The 19,988-nt window shown below is 56.4% G+C and overlaps 1 protein-coding gene and 1 long non-coding RNA gene across 5 annotated transcripts; one reads left to right on the top strand and one right to left on the bottom strand.

Annotated features, from left to right (window-relative positions):
• CUL7 (cullin 7) lies at positions 71-18,264 on the top strand. 4 transcript variants are annotated; one of them, XM_013977946.2, is made up of 26 exons: positions 71-602; positions 1,372-1,959; positions 2,958-3,109; positions 3,251-3,748; positions 4,257-4,395; positions 4,493-4,689; positions 4,950-5,178; positions 7,123-7,363; positions 7,450-7,555; positions 8,703-8,930; positions 9,204-9,294; positions 9,393-9,564; positions 10,005-10,110; positions 10,332-10,427; positions 10,568-10,743; positions 11,064-11,197; positions 11,528-11,686; positions 11,935-12,041; positions 12,134-12,316; positions 15,116-15,270; positions 15,407-15,626; positions 15,738-16,041; positions 16,737-16,882; positions 17,243-17,369; positions 17,453-17,658; positions 17,871-18,262. In XM_013977946.2, the coding sequence occupies exons 2-26, from the start codon at positions 1,380-1,382 to the stop codon at positions 18,192-18,194; spliced, it is 5,076 nt and encodes a 1,691-aa protein (XP_013833400.2). In that variant the 5' UTR covers positions 71-602; positions 1,372-1,379; the 3' UTR covers positions 18,195-18,262. The 4 variants fall into 4 exon arrangements, with proteins under 4 accessions (XP_013833400.2, XP_020954391.1, XP_020954393.1 ...); XM_021098734.1 differs by having other exon boundaries at positions 360-701; XM_021098732.1 differs by having other exon boundaries at positions 359-602; positions 16,737-17,369; positions 17,871-18,264.
• On the bottom strand, positions 14,535-15,158 carry LOC110261528. Its single transcript, XR_002345732.1, has 2 exons — positions 15,069-15,158; positions 14,535-14,636 (listed from the first exon to the last, which is right to left on the bottom strand). It is a non-coding gene; the product is annotated as an uncharacterized LOC110261528 (long non-coding RNA).

Raw genomic sequence — 19,988 nt, 5'->3', positions numbered from 1 at the left:
GACAAGAGCAGACAACCTTTGCGGGGGTGGAGGGGAGACAGGAAAGGAAATCTAGGGTTCCTCCCTCATTTGCAGCCGCCTCGCTCGCCTCGGTCCCTTTGGATGTGGTGGAGGAGGGGGGCATAAGAGAGCAAGTCTTTTCCAGTTCCGACTTTGGGAAGCGGGGGAAGGCACTTCCGGTGGCAGGAGGAGGGGGACGAAGAGGAAAGGGCTGCGGGGAGGAGGAGGTGGCGCGCGTCGCCAAGGTGGCACCCCGCGGCTCCGCCCCGGCGCTCTCTCCGGGCCCCTAGCTTTCCGCTGGACTCGGCGGAAATGAGCAGCGGCTCCGGGCGGCCAAATGGGCGGGGCCGCTGGTTAGGGACCCGCCCCGCCCCGCCCTGCCCTGGATGCTGCAGACCTGCGCGCGGGAGAGGCGGTGACGGCGGCCGGGCCCTGGGCGTTCGGTCCCGCGCGCCACGCCCCCTCCCGCCTCCCCGCCTCGACCCCTTACTGGGGGCCCAGGCGGGGCCCAAATCTCCGCAGGCGCCGCCGCCATCGTCTGTGCCGCGTCCCTAGCTCGGCGAAGGACAGGCCTCGCGCCGGGACCGCCATCGATTTCTGAGGTGGCCAGAGCCCCGCCGCGGCCCCCTGCCCCGAGCCCGGGTTATCCTCCGCCCACTCGCCCACCCGGCCTCGCGCCCCCCAGTCCACGGAGCCGCGGGGTATTCATCTGGCCTAGCCCTTTCCCCCGCACCGTGCCGCGCGACCCTCTTTTCTCTAGTCTTCAATCCCGGCCCCACAGTCCTCGCGCCCTTCACCCACCGGGTCTCCTGTGCACCCTGTTCGGGGCCTTGAGTCGCCCCACCCGCGGTGCTGCTCCGGCGCCTCCAGCCCACCGCGCCCTTACTCCACCCCCAGGTCTCTGGGTCTTTTCCCTCTGCAGAATCATTCTTCTGTGCTTCAGCATTGGAGCTGGCGTCCCTTCCTATACACACTCGGGGTCTCCATCCCCAACCCCCCAAAACATACATCCCTTTGGGCTTCATACCCCCTTTCCCGCTCTGCTGCTGCTGTTTGTTTCAGGGCCCTGTGATTCTCTTTAATTCCAAGGCTGCCCTGCCCCCACTGCCCCCTTCCCACTGCTCCAAACCAACTCACTCCACACTGCTTGCAGGGCCTTAGACCCTCCTTTTAGCCCCCAAATTTTGAATTCATTCAGAACAAATGCCCCAGTGTTCCACCCAGCCTGCAGCAGGCAACTCCTGGGCTCTGCTCTACCCCACCCAGCCAGACAGCTGTTGCCACATTTGCTCTCCCAACTCCTGGGTGTCCTTGATTTGCTGACCTCCCTCTCACTCTAGCTTGCCTGTGTTCTTTTCCTTGTGTTCCCAGGTGCCGGGATGGCGGGGGAACTCCACTACAGGGAATTCAGGGTGCCCTTAGGGCCAGGCTTGCATGCCTATCCGGATGAGCTGATCCGCCAGCGAGTGGGCCGTGATGGGCATCCTGAGTACCAGATCCGCTGGCTCATCCTCCAGCGCGGGGATGATGGGGAAGGGGGCTCCAACCAAGTGGACTGCAAGGCAGAGCACATCCTGCTGTGGATGTCCAATGACGAGATCTATGCCAACTGCCACAAGATGCTGGACAAGGACGGCCGGGTCATCGGGCCTTCACAGGAGACAGCCGGGGAGGCTGGAGCCCTGGACAAATCAGTGCTGGGGGAGATGGAAACCGATGTGAAGTCGCTGATTCAGAGGGCCCTAAGGCAGCTGGAGGAATGTGTAGGCGCCATCCCTCCTGCTCCTCTGATTCACACTGTCCATGTGCTCAGTGCCTATGCCAGCATTGAGCCCCTCACGGGGGTCTTCAAAGATCCAAGGGTCCTGGACTTGCTCATGCACATGCTCAGTAGTCCTGATTATCAAATTCGCTGGAGCGCAGGCCGAATGATACAAGCCCTGGCTTCCCATGATGCTGGTGAGGGGCAGTGTCTGGGGAAAGGGGGGACAGGAGAGGGGCTGGGTCAGCCTAGGGCCTCACAGGGCAGGGTGAGCTTCTGACCTCATCCATCATTTATGTAAATGATTCTGTTGCCCTTCTCTTAGAATTGGAAGAAAAGGAGGTGGGAAGGGGAGTGTGAACATCTCTGCAGAAAGGGGAGACTGAGGAGTTCCCACTGTGGCTCAGCGTGTTACGAACCCAGCTAGTATCCACGAGGATGCGGGTTCGATCCTTGACCTCCTTCAGTGGGTTAAGGATCCGGTGTTGCCATGAGCTGTGGTGTAGGTACAGCAGCTTGGATCCTGCGTTACTGTGGCTATGCCTGTGGCCAGCAGCTGCAGGTGATTCGATACCTAGTCTGGGAACTTCCATATGCCACAGGTTCTGCCCTAAAAAGAACACACACACAAAAACAACCTGACTTAGCATCTTTGAGGATGCAGGCTTGATCCCTGGTATTGCTCAGTGGGTTGAGGATCCAGCATTGCCGCAAGCTGTAGCATAGGCCAGCAACTACAGCTCCGATTCAACTCCTAGGCCTGGAACTTCCATATGCCACAGGTGCAGTTGTAAAAAGAAAGAGAAAGGGACTCCTCAAGAACCCCACATGAATTGTCTTTCTATGCGAAGGATTTTATTTATTTATTTATTTATTTATTTATTTATGGCTGTACTTGTGGAAAGCAGATGTTTCTGGGCCAGGGATCAAACCTGCGCCACAGCAGTTACAATACCGGATCTTTAACCTGCTAGGCCACCAGGGAACTCCAAAGGAAGAATTTAGACTATTGCATCTCAGATAGTAATATGACAGAATAAAATAGTAAGCTTTGACTTTTGAAGCAGATCAGCAAATCATGTCATCCTTAGTGTGTGGTGACAAAAGGACTGACCTGAGAGAGTAGAGGGTCTAGGAGAGATGCCTGGGAAGAGTGAGGTTAGGGAGTCGTTACTGATTGGCGTGTGGGTTACAGGGACCCGGACCCAGATCCTCCTGTCACTGAGCCAGCAAGAGGCCATTGAGAAACACCTGGATTTTGATAGCCGCTGTGCTCTGCTCGCTCTGTTTGCACAGGCCACGCTCTCTGAACACCCCATGTCTTTCGAGGGCATTCAGCTGCCACAGGTATTCTGGGGGGAGTGTTGGGAGGGAGCCATGGAAAAAATCTCCAGGACCAGGCCTTTGCACCTGTCCACAGAGGACACAGTGGAGATACGGGCTAAAGCTGAGACAAGGTGGACTTAGGCCAAAGGTTGTGTCCTACAGGTCCCAGGAAGGCTGCTCTTCTCCCTGGTGAAGCACTATTTGCACGTCACCTCTCTCCTGGATCAGTTGAATGACAGTGCCGTGGAACCAGGAGCCCAGAACTCTGCTTCCGAGGAGTTGAGCAGGGAGAGGGGTCGGCTGGAGCTGGAATTCAGCATGGCCATGGGCACCCTCATCTCCGAGCTGGTACAGGCCATGCGCTGGGACTGGGCCTCCCACAGACAGAGGCCCTCAGCCCAGTCCTCCTGTTCCATCTTCCAGCCCCAGCTGGCAGGCGCAGGCCCAGGGCTCCCACAGGCCCAGGCCACGCCCTCCCTCAGGAGGTCAAGGCGGTTTCGCCCTCGCTCTGGGTTCACAAGTGGTGATACCTATGCCTTATATGTGCGGGACACGCTGGAGCCAGGGATGCGCGTGCGGATGCTGGATGACTACGAGGAGATCAGCGCCGGGGACGAGGGCGAGTTCCGGCAGAGCAACAACGGTGTACCCCCAGTGCAGGTGAGCCAGGGTGCCGCGGCGGGACGAGCTGCTGGGGTCTGTCTCGGGTGGGGCATAGCTGGGGTCTCCACTCAGAGGACTCTGGAAGACTACCCAAGGACAAAAGCCCCAAGGGTACTGAAATGGTTTAAAGGGGGCCAAGGATTGAGAGGGGGCCTTTGGAAGGGTTGAGAAAATCTGCCTTTAGGAGATTGAGGTCAGGAAAACTCACTCCCAGGAAGAAGCTGAAGCAGCCAGACTTCCCCAAAGGTCAGTTCAGGAAGACGGCGGGGTTAAGGCCAGGGGGAAGTGTAGGGGCATAAGCCACCCAGGAGAGGTGAGAGGAGAGGCAGAGTCTGGCCCCGTTGGGAGGAAGGCGTCCTTTGTGCGCATGCGCCTGCTCTCCGTACACTAGATGTTTTGCTCTTTGGAGGATTGGTCACCCTGAGGGCTCTATGTCCTCATCTGCCACAGCTGATCACTCAGTGAGCTCTCTTCCCCCTCCCTCTCTTTTTCCCCATATCCCCAGGTGTTGTGGGAGTCGACAGGCCGTACCTACTGGGTCCACTGGCACATGCTGCAGATCCTGGGCTTTGAGGAAGACCTTGAGGACGTGGTTGAGGCTGATGAGTACCAGGGGGCAGTGGGCATTGGAGCCGGGGGTGTAGGTGAGCCCAGAGGGAAGCGGGAGTTAGCTCTGAGCAGAGCTCCTGGTCTGGCTGGATAGGCATTGACATCTCTGTGCCCCACCACCCACTTCCACAGCCCTGCCCTCCTGGAGGTGGAAGCCCATGACCGAGCTCTATGCTGTGCCCTACGCGCTGCCTGAGGATGAGGACACCACGGATAGTGAACACCTGAGCCAGGCAGAGTGGTGGGAGCTCCTCTTCTTCATCAAGAAGCTGGATGGACCTGACCATCGGGAGGTTCTCCAGATCCTGCAGGAGAACCTGGATGAGGAGGTAGAGCTGCTCAGATTCACACAGAGCTTGGAGGGCTGTTCTGCAAGGGCTGGGCTGGAATAGAGCATTTGGAAGGCTCAGAATGGGACCTGGGGTCTACAGTCTAGCATGTTTGGAGGTGTTGGCGAGCTGTTTGGGAGGAGCCAGCCACGAGAGGTTCAGGGTGGAGGAGGCATCTGCGGAGTCCCCTTCCCCAGCAGCTGCTCTTGGAGCCTCTGCCGGCAGAGCTGCCTACAGTGACAGCTTCTCCCTGATGGCAGATTCTGGATGATGAGATCCTGGCTGAGCTGGCCGTGCCCACGGAGTTGGCCCAGGAACTGCTGCTGGCTCTGCCACAGCGACTCGATGACAGCGCTCTCAGAGACCTGCTCAGCTGCCGTGTCTACAGGAAGTACGGGCCCGAGACCCTGGCTGGGCAGTCGGTCTACCCATCCGTGCTGGAAGCCCAGGCCCAGCCTCAGAAATCGGCAGTTGCAGCCAGAGTGGAAGGTGGGGCGCCAAATGGACAGCAGCTCTGCAGACTGGTCCCCAGGAGGGCGTTAACCCCTGTGCTGGTGTGGGTGCATTCCTGTCTGGAAGAGACAGCACCTTAGGAAGAATCCGGATTTTGTTTTTCTTTTTTTTTTTCTTTTTTGGCTTCTTAGGGCTGCACCCATGGCATATGGAAACTCCCAGCCTAAGGGTTGAATCAGATCTATAGCTGCCGGGCTATGCCACAGCCACAGCAACGTGGGATCTGAGCCGAGTCTGCGACCTACACCACAGCTTCTGGCAATGCCAGATCCTTAACCCATTGAGCGAGGCCAGGGATGGAACCTGCATCCTCATGGAGCCTAGTCAGATTCGTTTCTGCTGAGCCACATGGGAACTTCAGCACATTTATATTGTTTTTTTTTTTTTTGTCTTTTGTCTTTGTTGTTGTTGTTGTTGTTGTTGTTATTGTTGCTATTTCTTGGGCCGCTCCCTCGGCATATAGAGGTTCCCAGGCTAGGAGTTGAATCGGAGCTGTAGCCACCGGCCTACACCAGAGCCACAGCAACACGGGATCTGAGCCGCGTCTGCAACCTACACCACAGCTCACGGCAACGCCGGATCGTTAACCCACTGAGCAAGGGCAGGGATCAAACCCACAACCTCATGGTTCCTAGTCGGATTCGTTAACCACTGCGCCACGACGGGAACTCCCAGCACATTTATATTGTTATGCAACTGTCATTACTATCCATTTCTAGAACTTTTTCTCTCTTTTCCAACTGAAACTCAGGACCCACGAACAACTAACTCTCCATTAGCCGCCTCAGCCCCGGCCACTGCCATTCTACTTTCTGTCTCTAGGTTTTTTATTATCCCAAATACCTCACACAAGTGGAATCCCTGCAAAGAGTGAAGGAGGATGTAAAGTTAGAACATCATAGGAGATATGAAGCTTTGAAAGCCCTTATACTGAATTTCTTTCTATCATGGAGAAAAACAGATGTGTGCATGCTTCTAGATATAGGGAAACACTCTGGTTTGCAGATAAGCTCTTCTGCTGTTTTAAGAATATATAATAAGCAGAATTCCCATTGTGGCACAGTGGAAACAAATCCAACTAGAAACCATGAGGTTGCAGGTTCGATCCCTGGCCTCGCCCCGTGGGTTAAGGATCCAGCGTTGCCATGAGCTGTAGTGTAGGTCACAGAGATGGCTCGGATCCGGCGTTGCTGTGGCTGTGGTGTAGGCCAGCAGCTGTGGCTCCGATTCAACCCCGAGCCTAGGAACTTCCATATGCTGTGCATGCAGCCCTAAAAAGACAAAAAAAAAGAAAAAAATATAGCATAAGGAGTTCCTGCTGTAGTGGGTTAAGGTTCTGGTGTGGTCACAGCTGTGGCATGGGTCTCAGATGCAGCTTGGATTCGATCCCTGGCCTGGGAACTTCCATATGTGGTGGGTGTGGCTGAAAAAAGGGGAAAAAATAGAATAAAAAATTTGTCATGAAGCTGTTTTAAAAGTAGATTAAGAGATGTTGTGAGGTTCTAAAACCTAACTTTTATTTATTTATTAATTGTCTTTTTAGGGCCATTCTTGGAGCATATGGAAGTTCTCAGGCTAGGGGTTGAATCTGAGCTTTGGCTGCCAGCCTACACCACAGCCACGGCAACATGGGATCTGAGCTACTTCTGCGAACTACACTGCAGCTTGCTGCAAAGCCAGATCTTTAACCCACTGAGCGAGGCCAGGGATTGAACCCGTATCCTCATGGACATTCCGTCAAGTTCTTAACCCACTGAGCCACAATGGGAACTCCCCCAAACCTAACTTATAGGGGGACGAAAAAATCAAAAACATTTTTAGGAGAAATTAGGAAGCAAGATTGAGAATTAATGACTCTATCTCTCCATTTCTGATCCCTCACTAACAATGGCCAACTTTTGTGTCTTTCCTTTCCTCTAGCAAAAGAAGCCTCAACTCAGTGCCATCACACTTCCCTGCAGAGTCTGGTGGAGGGTTATGGTCCTGCTGGGAAGATCTTCCTGGATCTGGAGCGAGCCCTCCGCTCAGAGGGACCCCGAGAGGGTGAGGTCAAGCCACTCCTGCTGCAGCTGCAGCGGCATCCCCAGCCCTTCCTCGCGCTGATGCGGAGCCTCGACACTCCAGCCGCAGCCAACAGGGCCCTGCACCTCACTGTCCTGAGGTGAGAGGGTGGTGAGGGGTGGGGTTGAGCAGAGGGGTCTTTGAGGCTGCCTGCACATCTCTATCCTCCTGTCCCCTGTTCCCCAGAATCCTGATGCAGCTGGTGGACTTTCCTGAGGCACTGCTGCTCCCCTGGCATGAGGCCATGGACACCTGCATGGCCTGCCTGCGGTCCCCAGACACTGACCGAGAGGTACCCCTGCCCTGCTCCAGGGGGATGCTGGGAGAGAGAGGACATAGAACAGCTTCTGGCAGGGCACACCCCCTGAGTGAGGTTCTGGAGGGCACCACGGAGCCTTTGAGCTCTTGGTTTGGGTTTGAGGCTTTTGTGTTTTTTTTGGCTGCGTCCGAGGCATGTGGAAGTTCCCAGGCCAGGTGTCAAACCTGTGCCACAGCAGCAACCTGAGCCACTGCAGTGACAACACTGGATTTTTGGCTTGCTACACCGAAAGGGAATTCCTGGATTTTATTTTTATTTATTTATTTATTTATTTTGTCTTCTTGCCATTTATTTCTTGGGCTGCTCCCGCGCATGTGGAGGTTCCCAGGCTGGGGGTCAAATCGGAGCTGTAGCCACCAGCCTGTGCCAGAGCCACAGCAACGCTGGATCCGAGCCGCATTTGCGACCTACACCACAGCTCATGGCAACGCCGGATCCTTAACCCACTGAGCAAGGCCAGGGATCGAACCCTCAACCTCATGGTTCTTAGTTGGATTCATTAACCACTGAGCCACGCTGGGAATTCCCACCATCTCCTTTTTTGACATAAAAGGTTGTATTACATTAAGAACCTCCGTGGTGTCTGTCTGGCTGGACCTGTGGAGGTGAGGGGGTAAAGGAGGCAGTGGGGTCCTCCTGCCACAGAGCCATCCTAGGCACAGAGGCTTGGGAAGGGGTCAGAGAACCAGGGTCGCGGTGGCAGTGGGTGTCTGCAGAACACACCTGGGGCTGTTATCCAGACTCTGGCTCCAGCATACACACCTCCGGTCCCTCTCCCTGCTTGGGGCCTGAGCATCTCAAAACACAGCCCCACAGCTGGTTCTTGAGGCAGCAGGGCCTGAAAAGAAACCCCAGAAGATGCCCTCCACATCTGATGCCAGCATGATCAGTAGCCGAGAATCCCAGTGTTCAGGGCACCTCTTGGCTTTTCCGTTTCACTTCGTTTGGTTCCCTAATTCCACCGAGGCCTCGTGTCTTCCCATCCCTGGCTCTTTACTTCCTCACTGTTCACTGCAGTAGCCCGGGCACCTAGCACACACTGGGTGTGTAGTCAGCACTACTGAAGATGCCTGGTCCTCCAGCAGGTTCCCTTTAGTCTCTCTCCCTGCCCCCACCCCAGGTGCTCCAGGAGCTGATCCTCTTCCTGCACCGCCTGGCCTCGGTGAGCAGGGACTACGCCGTGGTGCTGAATCAGCTGGGAGCCCGCGATGCCATCTCCAAGGCCCTGGAAAAGCACCTGGGAAAGCTGGAGCTGGCTCAGGAGCTGCGGGACATGGTGTTCAAGTGTGAGAAGCACGCGCACCTCTACCGGAAACTCACCACCAACATCCTGGGAGGCTGTATCCAGGTCAGGAGGAAGGGCAAGGGGAAGGGCTTGTGGGTTCACAACTAGGAAAGGATCTGAGACCTGAGCAGTGGCAGGGGAAGGGGGTGTGTTCCTGAAGTTGGGAAAGGCAGGTGAGTCTCGTGAACTGGGGGCATTCCTTCCCCGCCCCCTCGCCATCTGGTCCTGCTGGGCCAGTGGTACAGAGGCAGTCCTGTGGCTGCTGCGGTTCTTTTTCCACGTGTTTCCTTGTCCCTGTCCCGCCCCGCACCCCTTCTCTCCGACGCCCGGCTGCAGATGGTGCTGGGCCAGATCGAAGACCACAGACGCACCCACCGCCCCATCAACATCCCCTTCTTTGACGTGTTCCTCAGATATCTGTGCCAGGGTTCGTGCCTGTCCCCACATTACCCCAAGTCTGCACCCCTCCATCCTTCCCTCACACCTTCCAGGCTGTGACTGCCACCCCTTCCCGCTGGCCCGTAGGCTCCAGTGTGGAGGTGAAGGAGGACAAGTGCTGGGAGAAGGTGGAGGTGTCCTCCAACCCTCACCGGGCCGGCAAACTGACCGACCGCAACCCCAAGACCTACTGGGAGTCCAACGGCAGCACCGGCTCCCACCACATCACCTTGCACATGCGCCAGGGCGTCCTCGTCAGGTAACACGCTCCTTGCCTGTGCGTAGCCAAATTGCCGTGCTTTCTTGTGACTTCCCTACTGTTTGTCTTGGGGAAGCACCTCACCTCCCTGAACGGGATCAAAGAGTCCCCTTGGCTGTGTCCACGAGGACAGAACTGGATTGGGTTCTTTTTTTTTTTTTTTTTTTGACTTTTTAGAGCCCACCCACAGCATATGGAGGTTCTCAGGGGTCGAACCGGAGCTGTGACTGTGGACTTACCTCGCAGCCATAGCAACCGGGGATCCAAGCTTTGTCTGTAATCTACACCACAGCTCATGGCAATGCCGGATTCTTAACCCACTGAGTGAGGCCAGGGATTTGAACCCACAACCTCATGGTTCCTAGTCAGATTCTTTTCTGCTGCACCATGACGGGAACTCTTGGATCAGGTTCTGATTGGTTCCTCTCCTCTGCTCGCAGGCAGCTGGCTCTGCTGGTGGCTGGCGAAGACTCGAGTTACATGCCCGCCAGGGTGGTGGTTTTTGGGGGCGACAGCACCACCTCTCTTAACACAGAACTCAACTCGGTAGGGAGCTCCCCTCCTGCCCAGACCCCTAAATGCCTATATTCCTCCTTTTCTTGAGCCCCATAGATCAAGTCCAGCCTTGGGCCCATGTGACAGCATCAGGCCCTGAGCAGTGAAGGTGGCGTCAGGACCCTTTCATCAGGAGGCCTCACACCCCAGGGCTGGTGCTTTCAGCACTCCATCCTTACATGTGGCGGTAACAGCACTCTCTGCTCCCCCAGGTCAATGTAATGCCCTCCGCCAGACGGGTGGTCCTCCTGGAGAACCTGAACCGCTTCTGGCCCATCATCCAGATCCGCATAAAGCGCTGCCAGCAGGTGGGGCCAGGGCATGGTGGGGGTGGCCCCTGGGCGCTGGGCCCTACCCCCAGGAACTGTTGCAGATCTTGGGCCAGCGCTCCAGCCCTTCCTAAGGCCCCACTGTGGGGCTGGTGGAAATGGACCTGTGTGTGTTGCAGGGTGGCATCGACACACGCATTCGGGGGTTGGAAGTCCTGGGCCCCAAGCCCACATTCTGGCCTGTGTTCTGGGAGCTGCTGTGTCACCACACACGCCTCTTCTACATGGTTCGGGCCCAGACTTGGAGCCAGGACATAGCGGAGGACCGCAGGAGCCTCCTGCACCTGAGCTCCAGGTGTGTGTGAGTGGGTGTGTGCCTGTGTGTGAGAGAGATAAGAGCATTACAGAGGGCTGCCGGGGGGCTCCTGTGACGGGTGACCATGCTTGGGAGGGGGCCGGAATGTTCTGTAGTTGGAGGAAGGAAAGAAAGGACAAGAAGGAGAGGTTTCTGTGGTGGCTGGGAATGGGGGTGCCAAGGAATCGAGGGGGTTGTGACATCCTGAGGGGGGAGTTTGGCTGGTTTTAGGGAAGCTGGCGATCTTAGGTTGGGGGGACACGGGGTAGGTCACTTAAGCCTCCAGCCCCCCACACCTTACTCCCCATCCTCCTCCCCAGACTCAACGGGGCTCTTCGCCACGAGCAGAATTTTGCCAATCGCTTCCTCCCTGACAACGAGGCGGCCCAAGCCCTGGGCAAGAGCTGCTGGGAGGCCCTGGTCAGCCCCCTGGTGCAGAACGTCACCTCCCCCGGTAACTGCCCCGCCCCGCACTAGCCTCTCGCGTGGCCCTGCTCACCGGCCCCTTCTTGCTCTACTCTAGAGCCACCTGGGAAATGCTCTTGGCCTTTTTGGTACCCACGTTCGTTTGGTATCCATGTGTTCCCCTTCTCACAGCCCAGGGGCTGCCTCCTTTCCCCTGTCTTCCACGTGCCAGCTGCCACCACAAGGTCAAGGGGGTCCTTGCAACCTTCCTTACCGTATGGTTCTGTCCCGTTGCCCTTTCTCTGCACTCCTGTCCAGCCCAGCTTCCCTGCTGGCCTGCAGACGCGCTCTGCCTTGGCTTGTTTTCCCCCACCCCCAGATGAGGATGGCATCAGCCCCATGGGCTGGCTGCTGGACCAGTACCTGGAGAGCCGGGATGCTGCCTACAACCCCCAGAGTCGCGCGGCTGCTTTCTCCTCACGGGTGCGCCGCCTCACCAACCTGCTGGTGCACGTGGAGCCCTGCGAGGCGTCCCCCAGTGAGTGCTGGGGATTCAGGCGGGAGCTTGGGTGCTTGGTCCCCACCACCCTGCATGCTGCAGGTGTCTGTTCTTCTCTCCCTCCCCTCCCTCAGCCTGTTTATCTTCCTGTCTGTGACCCCCTACCCGGGACCATCACGTTGGGCAGGAGCATGAGGAAAGGCCCCCAGGCTCACCCTTGAGTGGGGACCAAGGAACTGCGGGGCTCCCCACTGCCGCCGCCTCTGCCCCTTCCCCTGTCTCCACAGAGGGCAGAAACAGAAGCCATGACTGGAGCTCTCTGGCCACCCAGGGGCTTCCCAGCAGCATCATGAGAAACCTGACCCGTTGCTGGCAGGCCTTTGTGGAGGAGAAGGTGGGAGGAGTGGGCCGGGGTGGTGCGGCGGTGGGGGGCAGACCAAGACTGTGGCCCCTTCACGCTGCCACCCCTTCCTTCCTTCCCTCCAGGTGAACAGCTTTCTGACCTCACGCTGGCAGGATGATGACTTTGTGCCCCGCTACTGCGACCACTTTCACAATCTGCAGAAGTCGAGCTCCGAGCTGTTTGGGCCACGGGCGGCCTTCTTGCTGGCGCTGCAGAACGGCTGTGCCGGGGCCCTGCTGAGGCTCCCTTTCCTCAAAGCTGCCCACGTGAGCCACCTGCCCTCCCTTCCCCCCCGCCGGGGCCTCTCGCTTCCCCACCGCCTCAGAATGGCCCACCTTCCACTCCCACTTCACGAGGAGCACTCCTGCTATAGAAACCTGTTATCAAAAACTCCAAAAACCGTGGCCACTTTGTGCCGTCCTAACTTAGCTCGGCATGCTTTCTTCTACTTGTGTGCTTGATTTCACGTAGCTTACCCGTGAGTAGCTAAAATGCCTTATCCTGTTTTCTTTTTGACTGCAACTTCCCCATGTGGAACTTCTGGGGCCAGCGATGGAACCTGCACCACAGCAGTGACCCAAGTCACCACAAAATGCCAGATTCTTAACCCCTCCTTCCTGTTTTCTTTTGACCCTTACACTAAAAGCAACATTTTCCTGGTTGCTATTTGTCCTCATTTAAAAACTTTTGCATAAATTGCCATCTAATGGATATACTATAATTACTCCACCATTCCCATTATCCCACAATTTTTTTTTTTTTTTTTTTTTTTTTTTTGCTTTTTAGGGCCGAGCCTGAGGCATATGGAAGTTCCCAGGCCAGGGGTTGAATCAGAGCTGCAGCTGCCAGCCTACACCATAGCCACAGCAACTCGGTATCCAAGCCGCGTCTTTGACCTACACCACAGCTTGCAGCAATCCTGGATCCTTAGCCCACTGAGCGATGCCAGGGATGGAACCCGTGTCTTTATGGATACTAGTCAGATTCATTTCCGCTGCGCCACAACAGGAACCCCATCCCACGAATATTTAATAAGCACTTTAAAATGTGTCAGGGATGGAGTTCCTGTCATGGCACAGCAGAAACAAATCCGACAGGAAACCATGAGGTTGTGGGTTCAATCCCTGGCCTCGCTCGGTGGGCTAAGGATCTGGTGTTGCCGTGAGCTGTGGTGTAGTTTGCAGACTCGGCTCAGATCTGGCATTGCTGTGTCTAGTGTAGGCCAGCAACTGCATGTCTGATTAGACCTCTAGCCTGGGAACCTCCATATGCTGCAGGAGCAGCCCTAGAAAAAGCAAAAATAAAAAGTGTCAGGGGGGTTCCCATCATGGCTCAGCAGAAACAAATCTAACTATTATCCATGAGGACACAGGTTCAATCAATCCCTGGCTTCGCTCAGTTGGGTTAAGGATCCAACTTTGCCTTGAGCTGTGGTGTAGGTCGCAGATGTGGTTCGGATCCTGTGTTGCTGTGGCTGTGGTGTAGGCCGGCAGCTGCAGCTCCGATTGGACCTCTAGCCTGGAAACTTCCTCTAGCTCTAAAAAGCCCCAAAATAAAAAATAAAATAAAATGTGTCAAGCACGGTTATAGAGCTGTAGGTGAAGTCCCTTCCCTCAAAGTTGTCTTCTGGAGAAGATGCACAGTTAAGCAAATGACAGACTAAAATGTGAGAAGCACCTTGGTAAGCAGAGGGCAGCGCAGTGGGAGCAGGAGGCTCGGCTGCAACAACGCCATGTGACCATCCTGGCACAGAACTTACAGGTGTACCTCATTATATTGCCCCTTGCTTTTTACTCTGCTTCGTAGATAATGTATTTTTTAACTTTTTTTTTTTTTTTTTTTTTTTTTTTTGCTTTTTAGGGTCACACCTGTCACATATGGAAGTCCCGGGCCAGAGGTTGAGCCTCTTGGGATTTGAGCCCTGTCTGCGATCTACACCACAGCTCATGCCGGATCTATAACCCACTGAGCGCGGCCAGGGATTGAACCTGCATCCTCATGGATACTAGTCAGGTTGTTTCCGCTGAGCCACAACAGGAACTCCTTAACCTATTGAAGGTTTGTGGCAATCCTGCATTGTTAGGTGATGGTCAGCACTTTTTTTAGCAATAATGTATTTTTTTTTTTCTTTTTGCCATTTCTAGAGCCGCTCCTGCGGTCTATGGAGGTTCCCAGGCTAGGGGTCTAATCAGTAGCTGCCAGCCTACACCAGAGCCACAGCAACTCGGGATCCGAGCCGAGCCGGGTTTGCGACCTACACCACAGCTCACGGCAACGCCGGATCCTTACCCCATTGAGCAAGGCCAGGGATCAAACCCGCAACCTCATGGTTCCTAGTCAGATTCATTAACCACTGAGCCACAACGGGAATTCCAGCAATAATGTATTGTTTAGTTAAGGTATGTACATTGTTTTTTAGACATAATGCTATGTATACTTAATAGACTACCAGAAAATGTAAGCATACTTTTATATGCACTCAGAAACCAGAAAACATGTGTGACTTTATTGTGAGCCTGGAGCCAAACGAGCAAAATCTCCGAGGTGTGCTTCTGTCTCTTCATGCTCAGTTAAACTTTGGATGTGCTGAATGTGAGAAAACATTTTTCAGTATTGTTCTCATTGTCAATGCGCACAGCTGTTAATGATTTCAGTTTTAGAAAATCGTTGAGCAGGAATTCCCGTCGTGGCTCAGCCGAGAGTGAACCTGGACTAGCACCCATTAGGACGAAGGTTCGATCCCTGGCCTTGCTCAGTGGGTTAAGGATCTGGCGTTGCTGTGAGCTGAGGTGTAGGTGGCAGATGCAGTTCAGATCCCGAGTTGCCGTGGCTGTGGCTGTGGCGTAGGCTGGCAGCTTCAGCTCCGATTCGACTTCTAGCCTGGGAACCTCCACATGCTGAAGGTGCAGCCCTAAGAAGACAAAAAATTAAACAAAACAAAACAAAACCCTTGACCCATTGATGAAGCTGCTGGCCATGTGTAACTCCCTCCTCAGGCCCTCTGCTTCTCCCACTCACCTCCTCCGCTCTCTTCATAGTTTTCCTGTTCTCTTCCTGCTGCCCAGGTGAGTGAGCAGTTTGCCCGGCACATTGACCAGTGTATCCGTGGCAGCCGGAATGGTGGGCCCCAGGGGATGCTGGCCCAGCTACAGCAATGCCTGGAAAGCGTTCTGATCTTCTCTGGTTTGGAGATCGCCACCACTTTCGAGCATTACTACCAGTGAGTGTGGACCGAGATAGTGGGCAGTGGGGGGAGGCAGGATGACAGGCAGGGCCAGCTCTGGGGTCCCTGAGCCGGAGGCCGCCCCATGCCAAGCCCCTACACTGAGGCTCGGCCTGGGCTCTGCGCCCTGCAGGCACTACATGGTGGACCGTGTCTTTGCCGTGGGCTTCTCGAGCTGGCTGGAGGAGGTTGCACTGGATCAGATCGGCCCCTGCTTCCCCAACCGCCTCCCCCAGCAGATTTTTCGGAGCCTGAGCACCTCGGAGGAGCGGCAGCGCCAGTTCCACGTGTACCAGCTTCAGCGGCTTGATCAGCAACTCCTGAAGCTGGAGGGCACAGAGAGGAAGATCCAGGTGGGTGCAGGGGAGGGGAATTAGCAAGTGGGTGGGTGGGAGGCAGAGACAGAGGCACAAGCTGGACCCAAGGAGCCCACTGGCTTTGGGTGCCGTGTGTTCCACCCTCAGGTGGGCTGTGAAGCCAGTGGCAGGGGGCACACAAGAGGGAATGGAGAGGAAGCTGAGCTGGAGGTTGGGGTGGTGGCAGAGGCAGTAGCGGCGATAGCCGAAGAGGCCGAGAAGGAGGAGGATGACAACGAGGACGAGGACGACAACGAGGACCTCTACTATGAAGGGGCGATGCCGGAAATGTCTGTGCTCGTGCTGAACGGCTCACCCACTGGCTCCATCTGCCACCCGCTCAACCCCAGAACCTGCTTGCCCGCCTACCTGAGGGACACCTTGAACCGATACTCCAACTTCTACATCAAGAGTGAGCAGCGGGGCTGAGGGAACTGGGGGCTGGAAAGAGGATGGGATAAGAACCTGGGCTTGGGGGCAACCCCTGGGGCTGGCAGCCTTGATGGGGTGGGTTTGAGAAGAAGGGGCAGCAGCTTGGGTTTGAGGGGAGGGTGGGACTATGGGCACCTGATCCCAGGCTGTTGCCCTTTCTGTCCTTAAAATGAGACCCAGGACTCTCATGGGTGGTGGGGAGGATGGAGGCGAGAGGCACCTGAGGCCACCAGGAAGGGCTTTCCCTCCATGTAGGTGTCTGACTCCTGGTTAGTCACTGTAACCTACGTTTCCCACTAGAGGCTGATCCTGGGCTGGGCAGTGACAAAGGAGGGGGACACTTAGACCCTGCCCTCAAGGAGCTCCTACACTTGTAGGGGAGACATTGTTTCCAGTTTGATGAAAGCCCCAGTCCTTCCTCATTATGTTTTTTCCTCCCTTAAAACAGTGGGGAACTCCTTGGAGGCCCTGATCACAGCTCGCCTGGCACAGGGTGGGCTCCCAGATACTCAGGCCTCCTCGGAGGCAGACACACAGAAAGCTGAGCTGTGAAAGCTCGGGCCAGGAACCAGTGTCCACAAATGCTGGGCCCCAGGCTCTGCAGAGGGGACAAAACTCCACCTATAGCATGTCCTCCCCAGCCCTTGACCCCTCCTCCTCCCTGATGCTCCTCAGGTCACAGCTACCCTGCTCTAGAGCGGGGCCCACATCGGCGACTGCAGTGGACATGGCTGGGCCGGGCTGTGCTGCAGTTTGGGGACCAGACGCTGCAAGTGACCACCGTGCAGATGTGGCTGCTGCTGCATCTCAACGAGCTGCAGGTGGCCCAGCCCTCGCGCCTCCCTGCTCTCTCGCCTGGCCCTCCCCTTTCTTCCCTTCCCCCTCCTTGTTCCACCCCCTGGGGAAGCCCTCATGCTTCCCTCCTCTTTTTTTTCTTTTCAGGGCCACACCTGCAGCATATGAAAGTTCTCAGGCTAGGGGTTGAATCGGAGCTGCAGCTGCTGGCCTACACCACAGCCACAGCGGCGCCGAGCTGGATCTGCAACCTACACCACAGCTCTTGGCAATGCCGGATCCCAGACCCACTAAGCAAGGCCAGGGATCAAACCCACATCCTCATGGATACTAGTTGGATTTGTTTCCGCTGCACCACAATGGGAACCTTCCCTCCTCTTTCTAAGGCCGTCTCCGTGGAGCGTCTGCTGGCGCTGTCCGGGCTCTCTCCAGATGTGCTGAATTGGGCAATTAGACCTCTTGCCTCTTCAAGGGGCCCCCTGGAACTTCATGAGCCAAAGGACGCCCCAGGAGGTCTGTACTTAGGGCACTGGGGCCTCTGCTCTGAGCTGGGGCAGCCTCCTCGCAGGCCCCCACTGAGTGACCGCCTGTTTCAGGGGTTCTCAGGATTCGAGATGACAGTGATGAACCCACACCGCGGAAGGGCAACGTGTGGCTCATCCCAGTTCCGACATACGTGAAAGCTGAGGACGAGGAGGTCCGGAACTTGGAGAAGAGACGGAACCTCCTCAACTGCCTCATCGTCCGAATCCTCAAGGCCCACGGGGATGAGGGGCTGCACATTGACCAGCTTGTCTGCCTGGTAGGTGGGGGTGGGTGGAGGGAGAGGGGGTGTTGGGGGGCAGTCCCCAGGAGGAGGTGGACCCACCTTTGAAGCCTCTGGCTCCCTGTGGAGCTGTGGGTAGGTGAGGAGTGAGACTGGGGTGCATCTGATGTCCTGGGTGACCTGGGACTGGAAGCTAGAGGTGGGGTGAGCTCTGACTCTCCTTTCCCCACCCTCCTCCACCATACCAGGTGTTGAAGGCCTGGCACAAGGGCCCATGTCCTCCCAGGGGCTTGGTCAGCAGCCTTGGCAGCGGGTCCACCTGCAGGAGCACCGATGTTCTCTCCTGCATCCTGCACCTCCTGGGCAAGGGCACAGTGAGACGCCAGGACGACCGGCCCCAGATGCTGTCCTATGCGGTCCCCGTAACTGTGATGGAGCCTCACACTGAGTCCCTGAACCCAGGTGCCTCGGGCCCCAACCCACCCCTCACCTTCCACACCCTGCAGATCCGCTCCCGGGGCGTGCCCTACGCCTCCTGCACCGGCACCCAGAGCTTCTCTACCTTCCGGTAGCCCTGAGTCAGGCTCAGGGCTGGGTCCGGCTGGGGGCTTTCTACAGAATAAAATGCAGAAGTTCGACACCTTGGCCTGTGTGGTGACTGCTGGGGATGTGCCAGGGGCAGGGGGCGCTTTCCTCCCTGACAAAGGAGAAAAGCCCTGTGTTCTGAGGCTGTCTCACGCCACGCCGGAATCACTCCCTGGGTGAAGATGGCAGGCTGGGGAGAAAGGTAGAGGGTGTGACAGTCTCCCCTCTCCGCAGGGGGATTAAGTGGACTCCAGGATGGGCCTTCTCAGGGGGTATGTGGTCAGAAGTGCTTTCACCTGGCAGACCGGAGAGCCAAGCCCACCTTGCTGCCAGCTGGATGGCTTGTAGCTTTGGCAGATCTTCAAGCAGGGCTCCGTTTCCCTTGTTTGTGGAATTGGACCGGTCACTGTGGGACTCTGACAAGTGCCAGGTGTGAGAGCACTTGACAGGGTGAAGGCTTTGCCACCGAATCCCTCTTTTGGTCACCATGCTCAGCAGCGCCCCGCCCCTTCCCGAGGTCAGGTGGACAGGAGGTGAGGTAAAGGACCCTGGTGGCCACTACAGGCATCCAGGACCTTTGTGTATGTTCCAGCCGGACACTCTTGGATGTGGGATGGAAGCAGACCTAGAAGGAACTGCAGCCCCTCTTCACTCCTCCCTGCCCCCCCTTCACTACTCTGCCTCTGCCCCTTGTCTGGCTGTGCAGGGTGCACATTCTGGACAGAGCTGGAGCCCAAGTAACCCTGGAGACAGGCCCGTGCCACTGTGCTGCTGTGATTAGCCCCCCCCCGCCCCCCGGCTCCATCCACACAGAGGCAGGACCCTGAGGCCAGCGGTGGAGCTCTGCATCCTGAGTCCACCACTAGGGGACCAGGAGGAAGCTACAGAAGAAAGGAGGGGAAGGAGCGAGAGAGTCAGGTGGTGAGATGGCACAGGGGCCAGACAGAGGGATGGGAGTGCCACCCAGGACCAGGACTTGGAATAGAATTGGCGCAGCAGCAACGAATCCAACTAGTATCCAGGAGGTTGCAGGCTAGATCCCTGTCCTTGCTCAGTGAGTTAAGGATCCGGCATTGCTGTTGAGCTGTAGTGGAGATCGCAGACTCAGCTTGGATCTGGTGTGGCTGTGGCTGTGACTGTAGCTGCGACTGTGGCCAGCAGCTGTAGCTCCAATTCGACCCCTAGCCTGGGAATTTCCATATGCCCCGGCTGTGGCCCTAAAAAGCAAAAAAAAAAAAAAAAAAAACAAGTCTGAAAGGGAAAAAGGAGCCAGGGCTTGGGACTCAGGATGCCCGGGATGAGGGAGCAAAACAGAGTGAGGGCCATGCTTGCTTTGCAGTGTGCTGGCTCCAGGGTGCTGTGGGTGGTTCTCACAGCAGAACCATCCTGTTGGCCCGGGCTATCCTGAGGCAGCAGCAGCAGGCTGGGGAAGCCATGGGCACAGTGGGGTTGCTACAGTTTGTCACATGGTGCCTCTTGACCTTTGTGCCAGAGATTGTGGCTCTTTCACTGGCCCAGGCCATGCCCTCATTATGTCGAGCCAGCTCTCCAGGTAGCGTTTTTTTTTTGGTTTTTCAGCCTTTTCTAGGGCTGCTCCTGTGGCATATGGAGGTTCCCAGGCTAGGGGTCTAATCGGAGCAGTAGCCACCGGCCTATGCCACAGCCACAGCCTACGCAACAGCTCATGGCAACGCTGGATCCTTAACCCACTGAATGAGGCCAGGGACCAAACCTGCAACCTCATGGTTCCTAGTCGGATTCGTTAACCACTGAGACACAAC

This window comes from Sus scrofa, chromosome 7 (genome assembly GCF_000003025.6).
Source record: "Sus scrofa isolate TJ Tabasco breed Duroc chromosome 7, Sscrofa11.1, whole genome shotgun sequence".
Classification (NCBI taxonomy): Eukaryota; Metazoa; Chordata; class Mammalia; order Artiodactyla; family Suidae; genus Sus; species Sus scrofa.
Note: the sequence above shows the minus strand (reverse complement) of the source record. Positions and strands in the feature narration are given on the sequence as shown.